The sequence below is a fragment of the Dermacentor silvarum genome, chromosome 10, assembly GCF_013339745.2.
Source record: "Dermacentor silvarum isolate Dsil-2018 chromosome 10, BIME_Dsil_1.4, whole genome shotgun sequence".
Lineage (NCBI taxonomy): Eukaryota > Metazoa > Arthropoda > Arachnida > Ixodida > Ixodidae > Dermacentor > Dermacentor silvarum.
In genome coordinates this window covers 10,545,192-10,570,539 of record NC_051163.1, presented here as the reverse complement: position 1 = coordinate 10,570,539, position 25,348 = coordinate 10,545,192, and the positions used below count along the sequence as shown (strand labels likewise).

General features: G+C 44.4%; 1 protein-coding gene across 2 annotated transcripts; it reads right to left on the bottom strand.

Moving 5' to 3' along the window:
* Positions 1–4,353: 4,353 nt before the first annotated feature.
* Positions 4,354–25,325, bottom strand: LOC119431088 (RNA polymerase II-associated protein 3). Of its 2 annotated transcripts, XM_049657838.1 has the most exons (11): positions 24,770–24,908; positions 21,513–21,597; positions 20,498–20,611; positions 20,329–20,418; positions 19,165–19,292; positions 17,594–17,786; positions 14,107–14,310; positions 13,368–13,550; positions 11,928–12,025; positions 11,237–11,331; positions 4,354–4,604 (listed from the first exon to the last, which is right to left on the bottom strand). In XM_049657838.1, exons 2-11 carry the CDS (start codon positions 21,555–21,557, stop codon positions 4,537–4,539), a joined length of 1,218 nt encoding a protein of 405 aa, XP_049513795.1. In that variant the 5' UTR covers positions 21,558–21,597; positions 24,770–24,908; the 3' UTR covers positions 4,354–4,536. The 2 variants fall into 2 exon arrangements, with proteins under 2 accessions (XP_049513795.1, XP_037554475.1); XM_037698547.2 differs by lacking the exon at positions 21,513–21,597 and having other exon boundaries at positions 24,770–25,325.
* Positions 25,326–25,348: the final 23 nt, after the last annotated feature.

Genomic DNA, 25,348 nt, shown 5'->3' with positions numbered 1-25,348 from the left:
CGGATAGCTGATGACCAGATCTTGTCCAAAAAAAATTTGCGTAGCTTGCACTAGTGGTCCAAGGCTAAAGAAACTGCGGAGCTAATCGGCACTTAGCTGGTCCTGGCCTTACGGGTTATGCTTTTGTGGAATTTATTGATTATTGATCGATTACCTAGTGATTGGCTATCGCAAGGTATTGGCCACGTATTTGGGCCAGGCTAAGCACTACCAAGTCATCCCCAGCATTTTCTGGAATTTATTGATTATTGATTGATTATCAATTAGCTATTGATTGACTATCGATTGGCTATTGCAAGGTGAAGCGAGGTGCAGCTGTGCGTAGTGACATCATCGCTAGGCGAGTTTCTGCGAACGCTACGCGGGGAAACAAAAAGCTTTAACAGCTCTGCTGTTAAAATGAACTGTCATTTGAGCAGTCTCCTCTAGACAACCCCAGATTTTTCGACAAATCAAGGAAGCAGCTCACCCATGTGTGCTTGCTCCAATTAATATGGCTCCGTAAAACTAGTGGCTGGAATGAGTGGATGCGTACCAGTGAATCACATGTGCCTTTGGGCGAGATGAACCTGCTGCACACCATAAAACATACAATTTTCATGACTGCTAGAAGGGCTGAGGTCGGGGCTAGCTGGCTGTACATGTTGAAGTGAAATGCAGTACTGAGCCAAAACTAAACGACAGAAAGGACACGCATAACACCTGCAGAAGCCTGCAAGAACAACACGAAAGGAGGCATTACACTTGAACATGGACAACTTCAAATGTTTCATGTGCACAGTGGTTATAGAAATAAAGAATGCTTCATCGAATAATGCAAAAAAAGAGAAACACGTATGCATGATGGCTGTTATGACAGGAGGCTAGAAGAGCACTGAAGTCTCCATCAAGATGGCTGCATATGATGCTTAGTGCTCTGTCATTTGCACTCTGCCCAATCATCTTAGAAAATCCTCAATCTGAGCATCGATGCAGAAAAAATACAGTGAAGCTGCTCTCAGATTACTGTATAGAACTGCTCAGGCAAATTGCATATAGGGCAGTGTGTCGGTTAGTCCTGGGCACTCCAGGACATCGTATCAAACAAACCACAGCTTGCCTACCTTTTGCTACACCCTCAAGCAAAAAAATGTCACAGTTTCGCCCTAAGGGCGAAGCAATGAATGCGATAGCAACACAGCAATGTCATACGAAGTAAGGTGAGCGGCTTTGGTAGCAACAACACGCAGAACTGTTGTCGACGCCATCGGCGTTTTGCCCGCGTTAGCTCAAAATGCGTGCGGCGTTGGTGACTGTTGCCGGAGCCTCTGATATAAATAGGCACTTGGTGCCGCAGCTAAACGTCGCCTTCCTTCCCTCCCCCTCCCCCACGGCCTCTCGCGCGTCTGAAGAAGGCGCGTTTGCTCTACATATATGGTGATTGTAAAGGAGAAAAGAGACGCCTACTTCTGCAGGCCTTAAGCGAGCACGGCGCAGAACGCGCTTTTGTTCTCCGTCGTGCGTTCACTCCCCGTGAAAGACGCGCCCCTCGCGCCCTTTCACTCGCACATACAGCGTTCGGCGCGCGGCGACGATTTCATCTTCAAATGACGTCATACGGAACCTCACGGCGACGGCGACGCCGACGGCAGAAATCTGCTTTTGAGTGTCCATATAATTGCTATCGCAATAAAAAGGAATCCTTTCTTTTTATTACAGCCTGATGGGTCTATTTTGTTTCCACTGGCAATGTCTGCAGCATACATTGTGGCCGCACATATTGCTATTGGGAGTATAAACCAGCTTTCAAGCAACACTAAAGGGAGTATTAAAATCTTGATTACAGTGCCCTTCCTTTGACAAAAATTATCTGACAAGCAGCTCAGTATAAGTATGTTTAGTTCTCACTGGTTCAATAAAATAATGAAGATTTTCAAGGCCCTTCCTTGTTTGTCTTAGAAGAAAATCTGCTGCATAAGCTTCTGAAGTGGTGGGATGCTAAATTCCATCCGTCAAGCAGAAGCTGCAGCCTGGAGGAACAAAATGTGTCCTTGTTGATATTGGTACTTACTGGTGAGACGAGCACAGCTTATGCTTAGGCATTAAATGATTAAGAGGACACCAAAGACATTAAATCAGGTTACACATGTGAAGTTTTCATTGAAAACTCGTTTTCATTCACTAGGCAGAAAAATAGACTTCTTAGACTTTTTTTTTTTTTTTTACTGAGCTTTGTGCCCTAAATTGCATAGCTCTGGAGCTGTGGCATTGCACTGCTGAGCACGAGCTTGGTGGTTCGATATTCATCGCTGTGGCCGCATTCCGGTGGGGCTGGAATGCAAGAATGTCCATGCATAGGGTGCATGTTGGAGTCCTCGAATGATTCTCTGGTGTGCATGAAAGAAACCTAGGCAGTCAAAATTAATCGGGAGTCGCCCACTACGACGTGCCTCATAATCAGATCTTGGTTTTGGCACATAAAACTCCAAAATAATTTTTTTTTTTACTTTGTCTATAACTTCCTGTTAACTTCCACCTTGTTTGGATAGCTGGAACATCAGTGCGACGTTGCACATTTCAAAGTGCTTTTCTTGCATATCGGCTGTTTTAGGTGAAATATACATACAGTCAAACCTCGATATAACGAAGTTGTACTTGCAGTGAAAAACTTCGTTACATCGAGAATTTCGTTATATCGAGGTTTCGTTAATTCAATAGAACTAAGGCGGGGAAATAATAATAGTTCGTTACATAGCAAATTTCGTTAAACTGAGGTTTGTTATATCGAGGTTTGACTGTACATAGAAACTTTCTTGATGAAAAAAAGGAAGGAGGGATTGGGGAGGAGATGGTCGGAGTCTTCTAGTCCAGGGCCCCGCTGGCTTTAGCCGACTGCCGGACCTGATCCAGGAGAGCCAGCTGCTCCCCCAGGTTCGAGCTGGACAGTTGTGCCCCCCACTGCTCCGGGTTTAGGATTTTCTGCATGCTGTATGTTAGGTGTCTGTGGCTTTTGTGTGCAGCCCCATAATACATGATGTAAAGTGGGGCTACCCTCGCACTATGTGCATTTCACCTCGGCGTACCGGTCAGGAAACATGGCATTTAGTCTTTTCAGGTGCGGAAAAACACCAATCTTTATTTTTCTAATATCTATCGCGTCCTCTTCACTTAGCTCTCTGTGGGGAAGGGCGTATTTTTGACGATCGAGACGCTGGTAAGCTAGAATTTCCCTAGTGTGTTTGGGGGTTTCTACCAAATTGGACTTTGTGTCTTTCTGCTGGAGCGGTGGTACCGAGTTCAGGTTTTTGGCAACTGCTTGGTTAGTCATACCTCGAGCTAGTGCGTCCGCCTGTTCGTTCCCCTCCAGACCCGCATGTTTTGGGCACCAAACCAGCCTGTGGTTGTGTGTGGGTTTGGGTTTCAATAACTTTTTGCATGTTGTGGGTAGCCATTCGTTGAAATAGAGACAGTAGGCCTCGTGCAAGTCCAAGATTATTGTCGAGCTTCCGCCCTCCAGCTCGCTGCTGCGTATTGCCAGGGCTATTGCCGTGGCTTCCGTGGTAGCGGCTGATGATGCTAGAAGTGAGGCACCCCCACCTTGACGTCGTTGCCTGTGATAGCTATCATGTATGTCTTTCCTCTTGTTGTTTCCATTTTTGCCGCCGCTGCCGAACTTGTATCTAACTGCATCCACATAGTGTGTTTCCTCGTCTTGTCGTTGGCCATACTGTTTCCTGAGCCACTTGACTCTGGCTTGACGTCGAGCCATGTGGTGCTCTAGATGCATGTTTTTTTGGTATAGGTGCCACCGAGACCTTTTTCCTGATCTCAATATAGGTACGATAACTCCACTTGTACTTGAAGGATTAAAAAAATGTTTGCAGCATGAGATTTGGGAGACGACGTGAGGCCATTCTATGATTCGTTAGAAAAGTGTTTCAGGGCACCTTTAAAAGGTTGTTACCGCTCATGCTTAATTTTTTTCGCATTTTCTAGCTTGCTAGGCAGCTGCTCAAGTAATGTTCTGCATGCCACAGAAATTACAGAACACATGTTCCACAACAAATGTGAATTTCTCCTTTGTTAAGGCATCTGGCACATTTAAGTTAAATGGATCACTGCGTAGGTCGTAATATCTACTACAGACAAACTTTAAGCCAATCCAGCATTTAGCGGAAAATAATTCATGGGAATTTAGATGTCTTGCACATTGCCAGTCCCATAAACTTCTATGGCAGCCTGTGCTTTATCACTGCAGCTAAACTTGATGCTCCTTTTTAGTATCCTCTGACTTTTCTCTGTGCGTAGTCATCTTAGAACAAGTAAGGACTTTCAGCCCATGAACATGTCATTCAGCCCTGTTTGAGCTCTGCAATTTTTCAAACGTTTATTTAAAACACTGTGACTGTCTACAAAGCAGTGAGCAGAACAATGTTGTGGTGAAGTGCTTGCATTCTTTATACAGTGCCAAAAAAGTTGCATGAAGCTTTTACAGTGACTCATAGCAGCAATGAGTTTAGTCTGTGCTTTCGTAGTGACATGATGACAGCGTCTCCATCACATTCCATAGCTGTCTGCGAGACCCGGATCTACTTTTGAGGCGATGGCAAGCAACCTCGCCAGTCCTGAAATAGAAGAAATAGAAAATGCCTCTTTACAAGGATAAATGTAAGGTAGCAAACGTGATGTTGGCCCTATGGTTCCAGATCTACGTAGCACCTCTTAACGGATCCGACATGAAAATACCTTAGTTATGAAATTTATATTTAATTTGCTATATCTGTGTTCATACTGAGGTTTGACTGTAAAAAGATGTATAATCTAATGAGAACACGTATAGAAGCACTAAATTATAGAAGAAACATTATGCACCAATAAGAGAAATGCAATATCCACAGGCACTGCTGGAGCTATTACAAGAAAATACAAAATGCAACTGAAGTGGCCTTTGCTAATCCTTTACCCTGTAACAAGAGAATAATCTACAGAAGCTTAAATTATTTCCTCTTTTCATTCAATCGAAGTCTGCTTACTTGTAGTGCAAAGTTAGAGTCTTGAAGGAGTACTGAATGACATTTTCAACTTTTTATTTTTTTTGCACTAGCTAATAGTCCAAGCTTTCAAAAAAAAAAAAAAGAACATAGTGGCAAGCATCAGGGTGCTCTAAATAATTTACTATAGTACAGTTAAACCTCAATATAACGAAGTTTGAAAAAATTGGCAATTTGCTTTGTTATATAGAAATTTCGTTATAGTATTGAAATTTGACCTTTTATGCAAATAAGTACAGTCGCCGACAGATTTTTCTTACGTGGAGGGGGTCAGAAAAGTTTCTGAACTATTGGGCAATCGAAAAAAGCAAACTTAATTCAGAAAAAAATTCATTTTGTTAAATTTGAGACTCGGTGACGAAAGATACGATTTCATGCCATGTCGACAATACGAAGTGAAGCCAGCCACGCTTTCGCGTCCACTCCACCCTTGTGGCTGATAGCGTCTCCCACAGTAGGATGACGCTACAGTGGAATCTCGATGATACGATCACGGCTAATACGAGTTTCCGGATGATACGAATTTTTCTGTGGTCCCGGCCGAGCCCCATTACTTTGCATCGTGCTAAAGAACGGTTCTTACGAATCGATTTTCGACCCGCGTCAGTTGATACGAATAAACGCCGCCCCATCTGCTGGCCGCGAAAGAGAACAGCGCGCAGTCATGCGCTTTCTCCCTTTCTCTTTTGGTGCGGAGGCGCGGACGTGGCGCCGGACAGCACGGAGGCCGCGACAGGGCGCGAAGAGTTTGAAGCAGTGACGCTTTTGTTGCTTTTGTGCTTTTCCTCCTTTTCCGTGTGCCATCGGCCGGACAGAGTGGCTGCTGTGCTTCGGGCCGCGTTCTTTGTGTTTGCGCCATTTTGCCTAGTCGCAGCGAGCTATGTCTACCGAGATACGATCTTGGCTGATTCGCGCGGCCGTACGCCGAGGCGCGGGAGCCTCCATTGGCGCGTCTTCCGTCGACTGCGTTATCGGTGCCGATGGCACAGGGCGATTGTCTGTTTTGCTGCCGGAGTCGCAAGGTGCAAGGTAGCGCGGCACGTTCAGTCGGGTGCTCCTCCGCTTCTCCCGCTAATCGCCGTATTTTTCTTGCCGTAGGAGGCTTGCACTTCCGTATTCCGAAGGCGTGCTTCATCCAAAATTTCTTCTCCAACGAGCGACGATCCATCACAAACCTGGGAGCTCTCAGCAAACCGAATTCTGCGTGTCAAGTGAAGACGCTGGCGTGGTTTACGAAGCAGACCACTGCGGTTGCCATCTTGCCCCTGTCACAGCAGCAACCAATGGAGAGATGCCTTTCAGCACAGCAGCCAATCGGAGGATCGCTTTCATCAGAGGGCCCGTGTGACTACCTATCGCAGACCCGTGCTTCTTTTGTGTTTGTGCGTTTGTTACAAGATGGCGACTATGGACAAATTGAGAAGCGGAACGGCGAAACTTTGAGCTTTCGAATGATACCAAGATGGCGGCGCTCGATGGCGGGAAATACGAGATATGTCTCCGTAAACTGCGCGGATTTTGCACGATTTAAAGCTGTTTTCTCACCCTGCGCACTGACGAATTAATCTTTTTCGGGCACTTTTAGTGCGTTTTCAGCCAAACCATTTTGATACAGCGTAGATTAGGCGTTGCAGATACCGAAACACGTGGTTTTCAAAAATCGATTTTTTTCTCGCGATTTTCGCGATCTGATCCCCCCCTTAATTTGGCTAGTTTTAATTGCGTTTCGATGATACGAATTTCGGCTAATACGAATATTTTTCTTAACCCCGTGAGATTCGTATCATCGAGATTCCACTGTATCATGAAAAGCACCGGCAGTGGGGAGCAAATCTGCCTCTCGCTTTAACGCGTCTCATAAATTTGAAATTACGCAACTTCCAGTACTAAATGCGCGGGAAGACAGCACACATGATGCCACACCATCTTGGCACGCCCACTTTTTGCACAGGCAGGTGATTACCTCAAAAACAGGGCGCACGGGCTGTGTATGCACTCGGCCAAGCTAACATAGAAAAGCAGATCTGCTCGAACCTGTCCCCTCCCCTCAATGCATGCGCTTGATCACCTTACTGCAACTTTCCCCTTAGTAGTAGTTGTAGTAGTAAAACTTTATTATAATCAGAAACCGGACAGGCTCCTACCCCAGTCCACAGAGGGGGTAGGGGGTTCCCCGTGAGCGCGGGAAGATGGTGCTCATCAAGCCACCATCCTTCTCGGCTCACCCTCCCAAGCTTTCATTTGCTGCCAAAGCACACAGCACGCAAGGCGTGATAGGACCTTATCACCCTTGGAATTTATACGGAACATGACACTGCTCCGCTTCGTGAGGTGCATTCGCAAGCAACCCCTTGCATTCAACCATCCGCCGAAAAATTTCCATTGATTGTCTCGGTATTCCTTTGTGGCAGCAGTGAAATTTTGTTATATTGAAATCGTATATAAACACCCTTTGTTATACTGAGGTTCGAAATACATGGTTTTCTATGGACAAGAAGTTGTAAAAAGTTAAATACTTCATTATATTGAGAATTTAGTTATACTGAAGTTCCTTATATAGAGGTTTAACTGTACTCAGTTTTACTAACCAGTTTCGGTATCAGTACCCATCAGGTACACTGGCTTGCTGTTTTTGTTGCTGCAGCTACCACATACAAGCACAGCCAGAATAAACATACTATGCAGCACTCTTGTTTAACTTCTTTATGATCAGTATCACCATACGTAGTCTTATTACTTCGCACGGTAAGCAAATTTTTCTGTTTCACGCAGTCACGTCCACTATTTTGAAGCCAGCTTTCGAATCAAATTACATTATATTACCGTATTTGCACGATTCTAATGCGCACCCTTTTTGAATGAAAGGTGCATTTAAATTTGCATGGAAATACATGGTTTTCTATGGACAAGAAGTTGTAAAAAGTTAAATACTTCATTATATTGAGAATTTAGTTATACTGAAGTTCCTTATATAGAGGTTTAACTGTACTCAGTTTTACTAACCAGTTTCGGTATCAGTACCCATCAGGTACACTGGCTTGCTGTTTTTGTTGCTGCAGCTACCACATACAAGCACAGCCAGAATAAACATACTATGCAGCACTCTTGTTTAACTTCTTTATGATCAGTATCACCATACGTAGTCCTATTACTTCGCACGGTAAGCAAATTTTTCTGTTTCACGAAGTCACGTCCACTATTTTGAAGCCAACTTTCGAATCAAATTACATTATATTACCGTATTTGCACGATTCTAATGCGCACCCTTTTTGAATGAAAGGTGCATTTAAATTTGCATGCACCTTACTATCGTAACTAATTCTGCTCAAAAACGAAAGCAATTCTTACTAAACAAACTTCAATGCAAGATGGCTAGCCACACTGCCATCGAACGGGTCGTCTGAAGAAAGCGACGCTCGGAGACATCGCAAGGAGGGTCCATGGTGCTTGGAATGCCTTCCCGCAGGCGATGGTTGCGCAAGCCTTTAAGAAGTGTGGCATTTCTAATGCATTAAATGAAACTGAAGATGACTTTCTGTGGTTGCTAGACAGCAAAAAGGAGGTGTCGTTGGACTCCGATAGCAACTAGCTAAGATTCAGCTGTGTGCGTGCCTGTGTGCCTTTGTATTTTCCATAAAATCGTTTCAACATGGTACGCATCGACTCGGGTTTCGTTACTTGATGTGCATGGTAGAATCGGCACCAAGTTATTTTTATGGGTATTTGGGCGGTAGTATAACTGCGCATTACAATCGTGCAAATACAGTGATTCTCAACCTTTATACTTGCTAGATGCCATGCTTTATGTGTGAGAAACATGGTAGATTTCCTGTGACTTCAAAACCACATGTCAGTACTCCTTTAAACTAATCCATAAGAAAGCATCTGTACATCATAAACTGGTCTCATGCATTTTCACATGGCCTCACTGTGCACCCGTTAAAGGACAAGGCTTTATGAAGAATGACAATCTCAAGGATCGTAATAATGTGCGCATTTCACTGTATCGCGAATGCAATGCAAGTTTTACACGTGCCATTTCCAACTACTTAATGGTCAAAGTATCAGCTTCTCCCAAAATGCAACTTAGTATCCATGACCTTGAGATATACAAGACTCTCGTGACACTGATTGTGTGACAACATTGCAATATATTAATCTAAAGGATATACTTAGGAAATATATAAAAAAAGATAGCAACAATCTTACGATTCAACAAAGGCCACCGTTTGGAATGATAACTACAGTGGAATCTCGATGATACGAATCTCACGGGGTCACGAAAAATATTCGTATTAGCCGAAATTCGTATCATCGAAACACAATTAAAACTAGCTAAATTAAAGAGTCAGAGGTGAACTCACTCAGGCACATGCACGTAAAAAGCATTTACAGTATAGATCACTTATAACGTAACTGTTTATAGTGCAGAACTGGCTACAACGCGGCCTTTTCCGACTCCCGTTTACCCTCCCATAGAACTCGATGTATACGCATACCGCTTACAGTGCAGCCGCGTGAGACGAAATACCGGTTATAATGCGGCTTCCGCTGGAAAATCTCGCTGACAAGGGTGGTAGCGAGCACGTTTCTCAACGAGGTGTGCCCACCGATGGGAGAGGAGATCAACGAGGGCGATGCGGAGGAGGAGCATGAGACGTGAGCATGAGTCCAAGGGCGATAAAATCGTCGCCGCGCGCCGTATGTGCAAGTGAAAGTGCGCCTTTCGCGCGGGGGACGCGCGCCTTCACGCACGGAGAGCGAACGCAGAGCAGAGAGCAAACGCGACTTCCGTCACGGCAGGGCGCGCCAGTCGAGCCCGGCCCTGCTTCCGTCGCGAAAGGCCGGGGGGGGTGACGCTGTGCTGCGGGGCACCAAATGCGTATCTTGCAACCGGGCGCAAGGGTAACTGGCGACGCAATCTCCCAAGCGAAAGGAGCAAAGCGGGAAGGCAGCGCAGGTGGGAGGGGGGGGGGCTTCTATTCTGCCAACAAATGCGTTCTTGTACTTTGCGCCTGTGCCAGCTGTCGGGGTTGTCGCGCGCACCGTATCTTGAAAGCGATCTCCACACGGCTTTGACCTTTGTATGCGCTGTGCTTACGCCGCTTAGTTTCCGTTGAAGCGATAGACCGCACGAGCTTTCGCTCGCTGCGGCGGCCGCACTTCCCCACGCCTGCGTGGGGAAAAGCGCAAAAGCAAGAAAAGCGCCTCTGCGTCAAACTCTTCGCGCCCAGTTGCAGCCTCTGCGCTGTCCGGCGCCGCGTCCGCGCCTCCACAACAAAGGAGGCTCCACAATGGAGGCTCCCGCGCCTCGGCGTACGGCCACGCGAATCAGCCAAGATCGTATCTCGGTAGACATAGCTCGCTGCGACTAGGCAAAATGGCGCAAACACAAAGAACGCGGCCCGAAGCACAGCAGCCACTCTGTCCGGCCGATGGCACACGGAAAAGGAGGAAAAGCACAAAAGCAACAAAAGCGTCACCGCTTCAAACTCTTCGCGCCCTGTCGCAGCCTCCGTGCTGTCCGGCGCCACGTCCGCGCCTCCGCACCAAAAGAGAAAGGGAGAAAGCGCATGACTGCGCGCTGTTCTCTTTCGCGGCCGGCAGATGGGGCGGCGTTTATTCGTATCAACCGACGCGGGTCGAAAATCGATTCGTAACAACCGTTCTCTAGCACATTACAAAGTAATGGGGCTCGGCCGGGACCACAGAAAAATTCGTATCATCCGGAAATTCGTATCATTGAGATTCCACTGTATTGATAAATAATCACGTCCATTACATGTGGCACTCAAATGCAGCCAAAACAATCTTCCAACATTTTTACAGTAACATATGACAAAATGATAAAGATGCATTTTGATGTTCGTTCTGTATGTAGCTCAAATAACCATTGCAGCAGGAAACTAAGGTCTCTGTGAAATGTGCCTACTTGCAAATTTCATCACGTTCACTTTTGCTGGCTTAGCTGATCAGCGCATGTACACACTTGGTGGCAATTTCAAACGCCAGTGCACAGTTTGAATTATCAGAGAGAAGCAATTCACATTCTTATTAGAAAGCTGTTATTCAAGATGCAGTGTTGTGCGGCTTGGGAAGACCATGGCGGTCTGTTCAAGTTACCTGAAAGTTCATATCAAGTTTTAATTATTCACCTCTCAGTGCAACAAGTATTTGCACACAGACATGCACTTGTCAGAACTTACGCTTCTTGTCTTCACTTGCAAGGAACATAACTAATGTTGAGAAACGGCCCACTTTCGGCAGGCTGCTCAAAATGGGGTAGATATCTACACCATCCCTGCAATGAAAGAAAGGAAAAAAACACTCACAACTGTCCTTCATTGTAAATTCACGTCATACATTTTCCAGAATAAAGCAACTTTTTTAACTCATTTAATGCATCATTAAAGTTCCACTGCATACAGTGGAACCCCGTAGATATGATTCTGCGCAATACGTTTTCGGGATCATACATTTTTTTTCTTTTCCCCATAATACGATTTGGTTGGATTGGATAATACATTCGATGATACGATTTTCGGATGACACGCTTTATTTTCCGGTTCCTGTGAAGATCCTATCAACGAGATTCCACCGTATGTTGGAATTTATGTGCTGAAACAAGAAGACTGGCTTCACTTCAAATCAAGTATCAGATTAATGAATTTTCTAAATGGTTAACCTTCAAACTCTGTGTCAGCCTGTAACACACAACTTTGAAAATATGTGTCAGCACATGCTCCTTTAAGGCAGGATTCATTACCATGTTTTGAAATGTGGTGTGGTTCCCCGAAATGTAAAGTTTGAGAATGTCTCAGCTAGCTCTAGCAATGTCCGTGCACAAAGGCAGACAAAGTCAACATTCTCGCCATTACCACTGGGCCCCATACACACCTCACAAACTGGTTCTCCAGGATGCACAGGATGTCACAGAAGAGTTCGGTCTCCATCGACTCGTGAAAAAACGTTCCTAATTTGCTCGGGTTCATTTGCTGTGGGGAAAAAGGAAACAAAATGTTGCAGCAAAATAGAACAGAATCTTGCCTCAAAACTTATAGGAACACTCTTATTAGAGGCACAGAACACCTTGTGAGAGGATGCATGCAATTTTACCCTTCGAAAGGCATATAAACAAAACCTCAATTTAAAGTTATGAAGATCAATGCAGTCCTAACAGTGCTTACAGTTTTGGAATGACAAAAGGTATGCTTTCATAGAAGTAAAGATATATGTGAATAGGCTCTGAAGGCTTCTACACCCTTGCAATTTTTTAACCAGAGTGCATGAGCGTCAACTGCACAGCATGTGAGTGCCTTATAGCAGCGAAAAGCAGCAAATTGGGCAACAATATCGATATGGAACAGCCGCCACAGTGTCGCTGCACTGAAGAGGAGGAAGACGACGTGTTCCCGCTTGATATAGCGTCGCCATTTTGGCTTCCGTGTAAATACATTGTAAATAGCCTTCGGCATAAGCTACACGTAACATTATTTGGTGGAGCTGCGGGGTGGCCATCATGGTGGCAATCATAGAGGCCTCACAGGAGCATCAGAGACGCCTCCATGATTGCCACCATCGCGACATGCACTTTTCTCCGGGTTCTCTGGTGCTTCTCTGGTCACCCATCCACCGTGTGGGCCTTTCCGAAAAGCTGCTGTCGCGTTACACCGGTCCATACCGTGTGGTGCGACGTGACCGATGTCACATCTGAAATCATCCCCGCCGACCCCTCAGCGTCGTCGTCAGCTGCAAGTGCCATCATTCACATAGTGAGGCTAAAGCCATATCACACACCTTTCACCGCGGATACGTAGCTCAAGCACCGGGACGGTGCTTCTATTGCGGCGCGCTACTCCGACGCCTTCTCGTAGCGATCGTCGCTGCAGAACACGTCTTGCGTGACACTACGTTTTTCTTCTCCCGCTTTCGCCATACCCTCCTCCTCCGCTTTCCTCCTCGCGCTCTCTTCGCTATTGCCGTCTTTCACCCCCGCTGCCCTCTACGTTCGCTCTTTCATCCGTCACTGTGCTCATTCGCTCGGTTACGCCAACGAACACCGACGCTCAACAAAGGAACGGACGCCTAAAGAGCTGCACTCCAAAAAAGAAGCAGAAGCTATGATTGCAAATACTTGTAGCTGCGTGGCCTGATTATTTGTGGCAGTGCGCAATGGGGCCTCGTGTATAATAAAGGTAGGACCCACTGCCAGGAGCAAGTAGGCCTCTCTCCTGCCTCTCTTTTCTATCATTTGCTGTGGCTTCAAAGCTTCATTCAATTAAAGAAGAAAACAAAGTATTGAGTGCTGAAACTACAGGCTGAACAGTAAGATCACACCTTGAGGTATCTGTAGCGCAGCTCGGGAAATGGGGCCAGCTGCTTCCAGTCGACCTGAAACTGGTACGAACTTGGTGCAGGTGGCGGGAGCTCCGGCTCATGCATCTTTGTTGCTGCCACCCACTCCTCTTTGAGGGGCGTTCCGCCTGGCACGTCACGGATGGGTACCCTCTTCAGCAGTCTCTGTTGACATGAAAGGACAGCACCAGTTAGAGTAACTGACACAGGTATTGTCCTAAAAAAAGTTCACCGATGATTACGATACTTCCCTAATGAGAAATTCGAGCGCGTCATGACACAGAGTAAAATTTGCTGATATCATGTAGTGATAAGTTAGGTATGGTGATGCTTCTCATAAAAATTAATAAGTCCAGTGCATGTTTATTTTAGTTTCACGCCTGTGCGTGACAGCTGCAGCACTAACAAGAACACAGTGAGCCAGTGTTTCACAATGTCATAATCAAAGAGTCCAAAAAATCGGGCTATGAATAAAGTCAGTACCTGTAGTAGTATGTTTCTAAAATTGGTTTTGCCTTAAACTAGGTGCAAATAAAAATAATAGAGCTATCGATGTTAATGTGACAATTGTAAACAAGCTCTAAAAAACTGGACCTTTTCTGATAAAATCTTCGACCGGCAGGTATGGAGTACTGTCCTGCTAAAAAACTTACACGACAGCTCACAGGTTTAAATTACAAGCCAAAATCCCAAAGAACAATATCCACAAGACTAAACTTACTTCTGATGCTCTCCTGTTTCTAGGGGCGCTCAGGGGCTCCACTTTAACTGCAGTCACTGCTCTGATGGGCAATGACACCTTTTCAGCTGCAGAGCCCTTCTTCGCTGGCTTTTCAACTTGACCTGCTGGTTCTTTGGCATTTGAAGAGTGGGAACTTGAGGAAGGCTTTGTTGTGACCATGTCACCAGTGCCCGCCTTTAATTCCTAAACAAGACAAAAAGCAGACAAAAACAGTTTGCAAAGGGAAACTAACCCACCTAGGTTAAATTCCAACATCCAATTTTTACTACACCGACGGAAGCGCAGCGCTATTCTTTTAACAATAGCACATAGTTACTGAACATCAACACTCCTCCTTGACAATTCTTGTGATAAACTGTTGCTCAAGAAATAAATTTCCACTCTCTTGTCTTCATGAAGGTGCTCAAAGTTGCCAACTACAATTATTACTGATTGGTACCAGGTTCTCACAAATTGGGAATACTCAAGGATCATCACTAAAGAGCAGTGCACACCATATTTCAGGGATGAAAGCGGCCAAGGGAATTTTGGAGCAGCTCTGGGAGCTGCAAATCTGGCACTTTGGAGCAGGTTTGGAAGGACACGCATTATGGAGCAGCTTGGTTATGTTCAACAAGAGCGAAATACATGAGGATCAAGAAAAGATGTTCTTTATTGGACTTTGTAGAACACTATTAAGCTACGGCAAATCATTGCAGCCCGCAAAGTGGAGGAAAGTTCATGAAAGAGAAAAAGTGTCATTCACCCTACTTAGGAAGAAGCTACAAAGAAAGCCCGTATGGGTTTGGGCCCCATATGTTAGCACCGGTAGAATGCAATGATTGTACACTTTTCTTTCCAACGACAGTGGTAAGCTCCCAGTCAGGATTTGGCAATGCCTGCCATATGCACTCCAACCCAATTTTATTCTTCTGTAAATTTCTTTCTTGTGATCAGGGTTGCCTGTGAGTAATTGACCTAGATAAACGTACTCCTTTACAGACTCTAGAGGCTGACTGGCGATGCAGAATTCTTGTTCCCTTGCCAGGCTATTGAACATCATCTTTGTCTTCTGCATATTAATCTTCAACCCCACTCTTACACTTTCTCGGTTAAGGTCCTCAATCATTAAGAGACAATGTTAATGACAGGAACGTTAAGAGACAGGAAGAGGGCGGTGTGGATCAGAGAACAAACGGGGATAGCCGATATTCAAAGTTGACATTAAGCGGAAAAAATGGAGCTGGGCAGGCCATGTAAGGCGTAGGATGGATAACCGGTGGACCATTAGAGTTACAGAATGGATACCAAGACAAGGGAAGCGCAGTCGAGGACAGCAGAAAACTAGGTGGGGTGATGAAGTTAGGAAATTCGCAGGCACAAGTTGGAATCAGCTAGCGCAGACAGGAGTAATTGGAGATCACAGGGAGAGGCCTTCATCCTGCAGTGGACATAAATATAGGCTGATGATGATGATGATATATTCCAGCCATGTGAACCAGGAGAGCAGTCTTGCGAACCGTTACCAAGATCTCGCGATAAGGAACGAAGATGCGTGAAAAGTTGCTGATGCTTTGAGGAAGGAGTGCTCCCAGTGCCCATATTTCACAACAGTGGCGCACTGAAGGGGGGGGGGGGGGTTGTAACTTCCCCTGAGGCCGGCCTTACCCCCCCCCCCCCCTTTGTTTAACCCCTTTTCTTTCCTTGCGGATTTGAGTACTGCAACTAAGATGTAAGACGCGCAATCGTCTGCACACTTGCAAAAAGGGCATTTTTTGACAATTTCCCGTGATGAAATTGAAATTAGTGCTGTTTAGATGGTATTGGCAAACTGTCAACCCCCCCCCTGGCAGAGATCCTGGGTGCGCGACTGTTTCACAAGGTTTCCGTTGAGATTGATGCGCAATCTTTCATGCCCGGAGGCTCTGTCACGGGCACAGCGTATTGTTTTTTTCTTTTTTTTTTATATCACATTTTTTTTTGTTCTTTTTTGCTTTATAAAAATAGTCTGCACGAATCCTAGGTTGCCTAAAATGCTGTCATTGGTAACTCTTTAGCGTCCTCCGCAACCTTTTTATAAAGTTAGCTAATTAAACGTGTTTGTGCACAATGAACAAGAAATACTCACAGTGACAACCACGAACAACACTCATCAGCATACAATGAACACCCTTTGTGTAACCCCCCCCTCTGTTAATTCTTCATACATTCAATTGGAATAGTAGCAGACTACCACAAAATAAATGTGAAATTACTTCCCTGGTCATTGCATGTTTGCCAGTACTGCACATCACTTGCTGAGAAGAAAACTGGTATTTTTGAAAAGAATCAAGCAAAGAAATGTTCACGGCTTTCCCATCTGCATCATCTGCACAAGCTCGATTATTTGGACTTACGTGCGGCTCCGCCACAGGCCCCATAAAGCCAATGTAAAACAAGTTTTCAGACTCGATCTGTGCAAGTCGCGTTGTGAACATCGTCGGAGCGAATGCAATTTCTGCCGTTTGCGTATTCACCGACCTTTTACAACTGCTGTTTGACCGCTAAGGTTGACTAAAAGTAGGACTTCACGTCATGGGTTTGCGTTCTGCGACAGCAAAATTTTGATTTTGTGTGGTGTGGTCGCACAGAAAACAGAGTAGCCAGAGTCCAAATTTACATGACGATTACGCTTGCCATTGGATATTCGTGGACAAGTTTCACGACAGCATGCAGGTGGTTTGTCGGCATGCCGCACTATTATCCCGGTAACAGGACGTGGTGCATGTGCGAAATAGATTCGGAGCGTTACATGCATGGTGTTTGCTCAGTAATTGACGCAGATTTACCGACAGGGCATACAAGCAAGTGCTAAAATGTATAATGAAACTGATGAGCTACACTCTGAGCAGATCGAACAACTTAACCATTCAGCTGAGCGTGCTATTTCCTTCCCGACTGCCCCATGAAAGGAGAGTCAGTTGAATTCATCTTTAGCTGATCCACACAGTGTGCAAATAAAACACTCGTTTTGTATAGCACATTGTATAGCACATAACGTATTTCATTTTTATGCAGCCAAGTTACCATGCGCTACCTAACCCATCCACACTCAAAAGACGTTGATGCTGAAAAGGATTACTTAGGCTTGGTTTTCAAGGCCTAGCCAATGCATGACTATGGCTGTGTGGTTGCCACTGAAGATGCACCCCCATTTTACTATATTTAGCGACTTCGAAATTAGTGTTTTGGCGCAGGTTAGTGCAGCACTTCCACCTCTGATATTTTCACGAATATAATGTTAGGGGGTACCTTTGACAATCTAAAAAACAAGCATAATTATATTACTATATTAATGCAAACTGTGGCCACGGGTCAGAACTGTGCAGGCTGAGGCAGCAATGTTGTCTGCACATGCAAGGTCCTGCCAGTATGCACACTCCACTCACCAAGAGCATATCTGCGGTCGCGCCTAGAGAACTGCTGTTAGCACATGCAGCAAGCGTACCTTTTCTAGTTTGGTCAAGTGCTGCCTCGCTTCCTTGTTGTTTGGTTCCAGGGAGAGGACCATGCGGAAATCCTCTGCAGCAAGTGCCTTCTTGGAGAGGCTTTGCCGAGCCAGACCACGCCGGTGGTAGGCTTTCACGTAGTTGGGATCCCACTCCAGGGCCCGATTGCAGTCTTCTTCAGCAGCGCCAAACCTGTTCATAGGAATGCACAGAAAGTGCATGCGCTATTTCCAATGAGCCAGTACACCATGCCTCCTCTTTCGATATACCATTATTGCATGTTGTTCTTTTCTATTCTTCTATATCAAGAAACCCTACTTAAGTTTTACATCAGTTATTGTTATTCCAAAATTCTTTCCCTCTTCCTTGCTTCACAGATCTTTCTCTTTTTTCATTTGTTTTCGTTTAAACATTTCCAGACACTCGTGCATTTTCTTATTTACTTTTCTCACATTTCTTTTTCTATCAGCTTATCCCTCCCCTACTCTGCACATTGGTACTGGTATGTTATTTTATTGCAGTAGCCCCCCTAACCAATGACAGCCTCTCTAATCAATCAACACAAGCCAGTTCTCATAAATGTACCTTTGAAAAGGGTCTGGTAATGAATGAAATCTTTAAAGGGACACTCAGGAGAAAAATAAGAGAGGCGTATTAAGAAATGGCGCTTCTGGGGTAGCGTAAAAGCCATTCTTACCATTGGAAGCGGCTTGGTAAGCTAGAAAAGACACAAAAACAAAAGCTTTCTGGCAATGCTGCCTTAAAGTTCCCATGCCTACTCGCAGTGACGTCACAGATTTTGAGAGCACACTGACATGTGTACTTATTTATCCTTTTTATTGGGACTGTATTTCACCAGATAACTTAAAGTTATTGCTCAGCGCAAGATGCGCCTGCATGATTTGGAAGTTACTCGAATGTTATTGTTGATTCTATATGTTGTGTATGTTCTCACCGAACTTTGTGTAATCAGATTGCATGTACGACACGAACTGTGTAGTGCCTTAGGCATGCGGGTGCCAGCAAGTACACTGGAACGTTCGACAAGTCACCTATAAAAGCCGACGTGCTTGACCCGCAGATCAGATTCCAACTATCACAGACTGTGCTCGTCACTATCGTTGTGCTTTGGGCACAGGTCTGCCCAATAATGAGTTAGTTTTGCAATACACAGTTTTTGCTACTGTGTTCTCCACAGCCACTACAATGTGTCAATATGCTCTTGTCTGATTATTTGTTTATCGGTAAAGATGGACTACATCACATTCTAAAGGAGCCACAGGCTGAACTTAGCAAGCTTCAACAACTAATTGAGTCACAATTACCCAAACTAAACGGAATACTTTGATATCCATGACATCACACTGACTGTTATACTGGCGCTGCCATTTTGGCGTGAAATTCAAGAATTAAGATTCACCCTCACTTTCTTTTCTGTTAACCAACTTCTTACCGTGAAATTAAGAAAAATTGAGTTTTGAAAGAATACGTTAACAGTCTAAACTGATTTAGTGTTTCTCTTCAGTGTCCCTTCAACATATCAGCTCATTCAAATAGATGAACAACTCACATGTTCTTACGCAAGAAGGCCATTGCCCTATTGGCATAGAGCACTGGATTCTGGGGGTCACATTCAATGCCTATGCCGTAGCTTTCAATTGCTTCATCATAGCGGCCATCTTTGAAGAGTCTGTTACCCTGCACAAATGAGACAAGCTCATTGAAGCATTGCAATTGTCAGGATTTTGTGCTGTGTTTTACATGTGCAAGAAAGAGATTGAAAGCTTTGAATTGGCTGACACTTCTTATGTTCTTAACTGTGCCTCTTATGCCATGACAGAAGCCCCTCCCCTTCACTTCACTTTGATCTTTTCAAAATCCAGCCACCTGTTTTGTAAATTAGGTCCTGAAGTGCTTTGCTTTTGGGTGCTAGCACCCAAAAGCAAAGCATATGACCAACTGTCCCAAACTGCATTTTATCACCTTGCTCTGTGACACATAAAGGAGAGGGCAGTTGACTAGGTTGAGGCCTTGGTAGTTCAGAATCTAAGGTGCTGAAGGCACATGTGCACTCCAAGCGTTAATAGCTTTTTGCTTTTTAATATTTTTCATTCATTCAGCTTCCACTGGTCATGTGACAATGTCAACATCTTGGAAGTGTTCTCAGACATAATCAGCATTATTATCGTCATCAGCACTTCACTTGATGCGTCACACAGCGAAGGCTATGTCCAATACAAGGTAAAACGATTATGAAACAATTTGCTCATACAGTGATTGCCACTATTTGAACGAGGGATGGCTCAGGCTGGAGGCAACATTTCTACAAGGGGACTTGTCCTTTCTGATGGTGACAAGTCTAGTTAAAACGCTGGCTCCAGCTTGAAATATTTCTCGGAACAATGTCGATCACTTCAAGTCTCCGTATTCCTGTGAACCTATGTCGTGCTTAGTTGTTAATACAGAAGCATAGGCAGACACTTTAAAGAACAGCAGGGCTAGTATAATACAATGCTTCTTTTATGTAACATTTCATATTTACATGCTACGCCAAAGTTGGTGGTCTTGGTTATAATGACTTATATGCCATGCGAGCCCAACCAATGATGAAGGGCATAAAGGATTAGTTTGGAATGGAATTGCCAATGGTGCCTCCATTTGTTACTACAACGCATCAACTTAACATGAATATACTTCGAGAGATGTGCCAAATATCAAGGCATAAAACACTGACCTTTTCTTTTTCAATAAGTGCTCGCTGACGTTTCCATTCAGCTTGAAACTGCTCGTCTTCACTGCCACTAGTCTCTGACGTGCTTTCATCCTAGAAATAAAATGATAAAAATAAGCAAGAGGACAGTGTGACCAGTTTTGAAGTAAGGTCATAAGCTATACATACGCACATTTGTCAAAGTTTCTAATGCAACCATGGAGTCTGGATCTCTCGACACTGCATTGCCTGCACATGGTGTGTTTTTATCTTCAGACGATGCAGGTCTCTTCACAGGCATGGGATCCTGGACAGATGAGCAACACTGTGTTTGAATATGTTCAACAGTAATAGTTAAGCTCAAACTAGCTGGTTATTTCGACAGTGCAAAGTTCTCTTTCCTGCACTGGATTTGCTGACAATGAAGTCTTTTTTGTGCTAAATGTGAAATTCAGGGCTTAGCACACAAGAGCCTTTGAATATGTCACCTATTTATTACACGCTACTGACAGCCACAAATAAGAGCTGTGGCATGAGGAAAAAACAGACATGCAGGGTAGGAACCAGAAAAATACAAGTATAGAAAGTAATATTTATATTGTAAGAAATGTTCATCATGTTTACAGCAAAATTAACTTTCAATTGGTATTCCTGTCAGAAACTGGCGGCAATGCCAGTTTCACTCAAGGCACTCAAGAATGGCACTCAAGTGCCATTCGTGGGGAAAAAAAAACAAACTTGAAAACATTCTTCCCGCAATGAAACATGAATGAAATATTCATGCTGTTGTTGTGTCTCAGAACTATAATTGAATTGAAAATAATCTTACATTTTCAGCACAACCCTAACATGTTACACAATTAAATTATGGAAAAAGTTTATTCATTTTACTTTTTTTTTTCTCTCTCTTGAATTTCAATTTTTTTTTTTTTTTTTCACATAGACATATTTGTACACCACTGACTGGGGAGAAGAATCTATACCCCACCACACCAGACGCTCTCGAAAGAGGATGCTATAAATTACAGACAACTACAAACCAATACTTTCCCACAAGGCATGAAATACCATCGCATTTACCCCATACTTTACGAATACAACTACAAATTCTGCCATACGCCAAACACCCTGTACCACATGGTATAAAAATGCGATCGAAACACCAACGACCCCCACCCCACATTGGAGCAGTGAGAGACCCAGCTCACCAGCATCAGCTGGTGAACAGGGCAAGGCACGTGGTCAGGTCGCATGACTTCTTGAACTGAGAAGGCCACCAAACTTCATCTGCTCCTAATAAAGTTCAAGCTCTCTCACTTATCTTCTAGTCAACAGGTATTGCAATCCTGAATGGTTATTCAATCCTGGCACAGATTCTCTATCATAAAAACAGTATATAAAACATAAAGCCTTTCTCTGGGTACTCTCTAAATGATCAACAAGTTGGACTTTGCCGCATACTCAAACAAGTACCCATGAATGAGGGTCCCAAATAATATCCGCATACTCGAGTACTAGTCTGATCACAGATGCTGTTGAAAAAAAAGTTATGGCTCGCCACCTGTCTCTACATTTGTGCACTTTTCATGCCACTACAACTGTCATAAGTGTCACACAGCAGGTGTACCATTCTGACACACACACTTAAGTGTCTGGCCATTTCTTTAACTGCTTATAGTTATTACAGAGGCTATGGTATGTTGATGTAATGCAGTGTGATTTCAATATAACTGTGATTATTAAACGCTGTAGCCCACAATGTGTATTTACATTTTCTTGGTAAAAATTCGGAACTACAATCTACCTTTAATTGATTTGGGCTGGTATAATGTAGCCCCCCTGATTCCTTTTGCTCAATTCTATTTCTTTCATCTGCCGCTCACAACCGTCCGGTCCCTGTGATAACGCAGGCAAAATGCCATTTGTATCACTCGCAAAGCACCAAACGAAAAGAATTGGAACAGAATTCTAGCGGCCATCGTCATCGGCTGCCTTTTATTTATGGCGCGCTCAGGTACATGCGCATGTGCCTCGTGCCGCAAGGTTATAAAAATAGAAGAAAAAAATATAGTTTCTTCTGCTCCTGCCATCGGCCTGAACGGTTCCTTGTTCTTTCACTCGCCAACTCACGCATTGTTATAGTGGACCTAACCTCGGTCCCTATAACGTGTGGCCGATAGTGGACCGAGGTTAGGTCAACTATAACAATGTGTGAGTCGGAGAGATAAAGAACAAGGAACCGTTCAGGCCGATGGCAGGAGCAGAAGAAACTATATTTTTTTCTTCTTCTATTTTTCTAACATCGCAGCACGAGGAATGAGGCACATGCACATGCACATGCACCTGAGAGCGCCATAAATAAAAGGCGGCCGATGAAGATGGCCGCTAGAAGAATCATTACATTATACCAGGCTTGGTGTCCCATTTCCATTGCAACCAGCAAGTTCATTACAAACACAGAAAAAAAAATGTTACTAGCTCATATGGGTGAATTAATACAGTTCAACAGGTCAGCCATCTCTGTGTGGGTTTCCACGCAAAACAACCAGAAAGGAGCTACAAGACTGAAGAAAATAAGCGGTGAAAAAAATCTGCCAGGAGGTGAGAAGCAGCAAGGATCAAGCTATCAAGTATCATTAATACCAGGTGTTCACTGCCAGATCAACTGCCAGATGAATGTCCCTCCTAGCAATCTCCACTGATGTCATGCGAGCTGACAAATCCTATGCTTGCAAATTTCCTAATCTCATTACACCAAGCTTCTGCTTCCGTCGACTATGTTTCCTTTCCCTTTGGGAATATTCTGCTACTCTGATGGACTGCTGTTCATATTACATGGCCTTCTTAACTCCTAATCTCAACGAGGATAGCAGCAAATGGATTATGTTCCCTAATCCGCATGGCAGTGTTGCTACCCCTTAATGTTTCACATGTAATTTTTCATTCCCTGACTTGTTGCGCAGTCTTTTGCCTCCTTTCAGGAATTTTGTTATCCTGCAAGTATTGGGCACACTGGTGAGTACTGGCACGATGCACTGATTATCTATTCAATTGACAAGATGCAGTTCACACCTTGAGAGAGCCCATCAAGGGCATATCAAGGTATTTATAAAACAATTTCTCAAAAATACCATTGTGCAAAACTCATTCAGTTGGTGCGAGTCCAGTTTGCTTGGTCCCATCTTTTCATGCCGCTCGGTGCAATTCACATAGTAAAAAAGTGAAACATTATCTGCTCTTCTTTCCAACAAGGCCCCCGCCATGCTACATGTCAACTACATACTGTGTAGTTGACATGGGCTGCAGCAAGACATACACTCTCTTGCTGCAACACCTTTGTTTAGAAGTATGCTACTAGTAGTATGCATGTGAACTAAGTACTTGAAAAGTCAAGCAGACAGCATGTTTTAAACAACCATGCTGTCAGATGAGTTCAGTGTGCTAAGGTCAGGACTAATGTGGTATTCTATAAAAGACCACTAAGACATCTGTACTTCGCCCTATTATTTCACATAAACCAGTGAATAGATGATAGGAGATAAAGGGCAGTAATTCTTCATAAATGGCATTGAAACTGTTTTGTCAAAGTTACCTTACATTTTTCACATTAGAAACCACTAGAACGATGCAAACCAATCTCAACATAGTCACGGAGAGACTGAATAGCATGGTACAAAATACTGCAAATTTGCAAAATACATGCAAATTTTTAACCTGCATGTCAATAACTAAACGTCATTGACATGAATTACAGTGACAAGCAAACCTAATGATGAACCTTGTGGTATCCCTGCCTCCAGAATGAGTGAGAGCACCAGAAGCTTTAGTTAATGCAATAAAATTTGCATTGACTTGGCCCCCTTCATCTAGAGTATGGGCAACGGCTGAGCACGCTGCTGAACTTGTATACAGAAAGTCAAATTGAACATTACATAGCGCAATGCGAGAACAGAAAATTAATTGGGAGATGGCTCAGTAGTTCCGAAAGTGCTTTAGCATTTTTACACCGACCTCGCTCGAGATGCTTAAAAATAAGACCAAAAAAAAGACTGACAAGTTGTGCAGTCGACATGCAGTCAAACTTGTGTATGACCAAACAGTGGTCAATTCTTTCGGGATACGTGTTCTGACTCATATAGTAGAGCGTGACTTAATTCTTACTATATTTATGTTTCTTATAATTACCGAATGCTCTGCACACCATTGCACAGTCAACGCCTCCTATAAAGTCTTTATAGGAGGCGTTGGCACAGTCAAGCTGAAAAAAAAGAAAAGAAAAAGAAAGAAAGGGATCACTGTGTGCCCCAATCAGAGGAAATCATTGCCAAGTGAAAACATGTCCCGAGAACTGCATACTATCGCACATATTTAACGTGCTCAGCACCACACGAATCACGCCGTCGTTCAACGACAGAGCGGCGGCAAAAACAAAACCACGCCAGTAGATGCAAAGCGACCGCACTACCGTGGCCGGCTGGAGCTTGGACTTCAAGGAGCGAAGCTGTGCGTCTTTCATCTTGATGCTGGCCTCCCAACTTCGGAGGTTGCGCAGATATTCTTCGTAAGCCGCGTTGTGAGTGTTCGTCGTGCTAGGCTGACAGCGCGGCTCGGACGGCATGCCTGCGTCTCATCGATTCGATGGCAACGCGAATCGAGTTACAACGGTACAGAGCGAGCTAAAAATCACGTGCGACTACAAAGCGACGATGTTGCACAGACGGAGAGCCCCGCCTTTTCACGAGCGCTCGGAGCTGTTCACACCCCGCAGAAACAACACCAGTGACGAGCAGCACATGCGAGTTCTGTATGTATGGGCTGCTGCTGCTGCGTGCGGCCGTAACAAACAACAACAAAACAAAGCTGCTCACAGCGCAGTGCGCTGCGTTTTCCCGCGTTGCTTGCAGCAGCAACGCACAATTTCGCGCGAAATCGGCGAAACCGCGTGAACGCGAAGTAAAACTGCTCGATTGCGCAATACAACGAACAAAATGTAGCATGCAGCGCTAAAACGCGCTTCTCGACAGATGATGGTGATGATGAATTT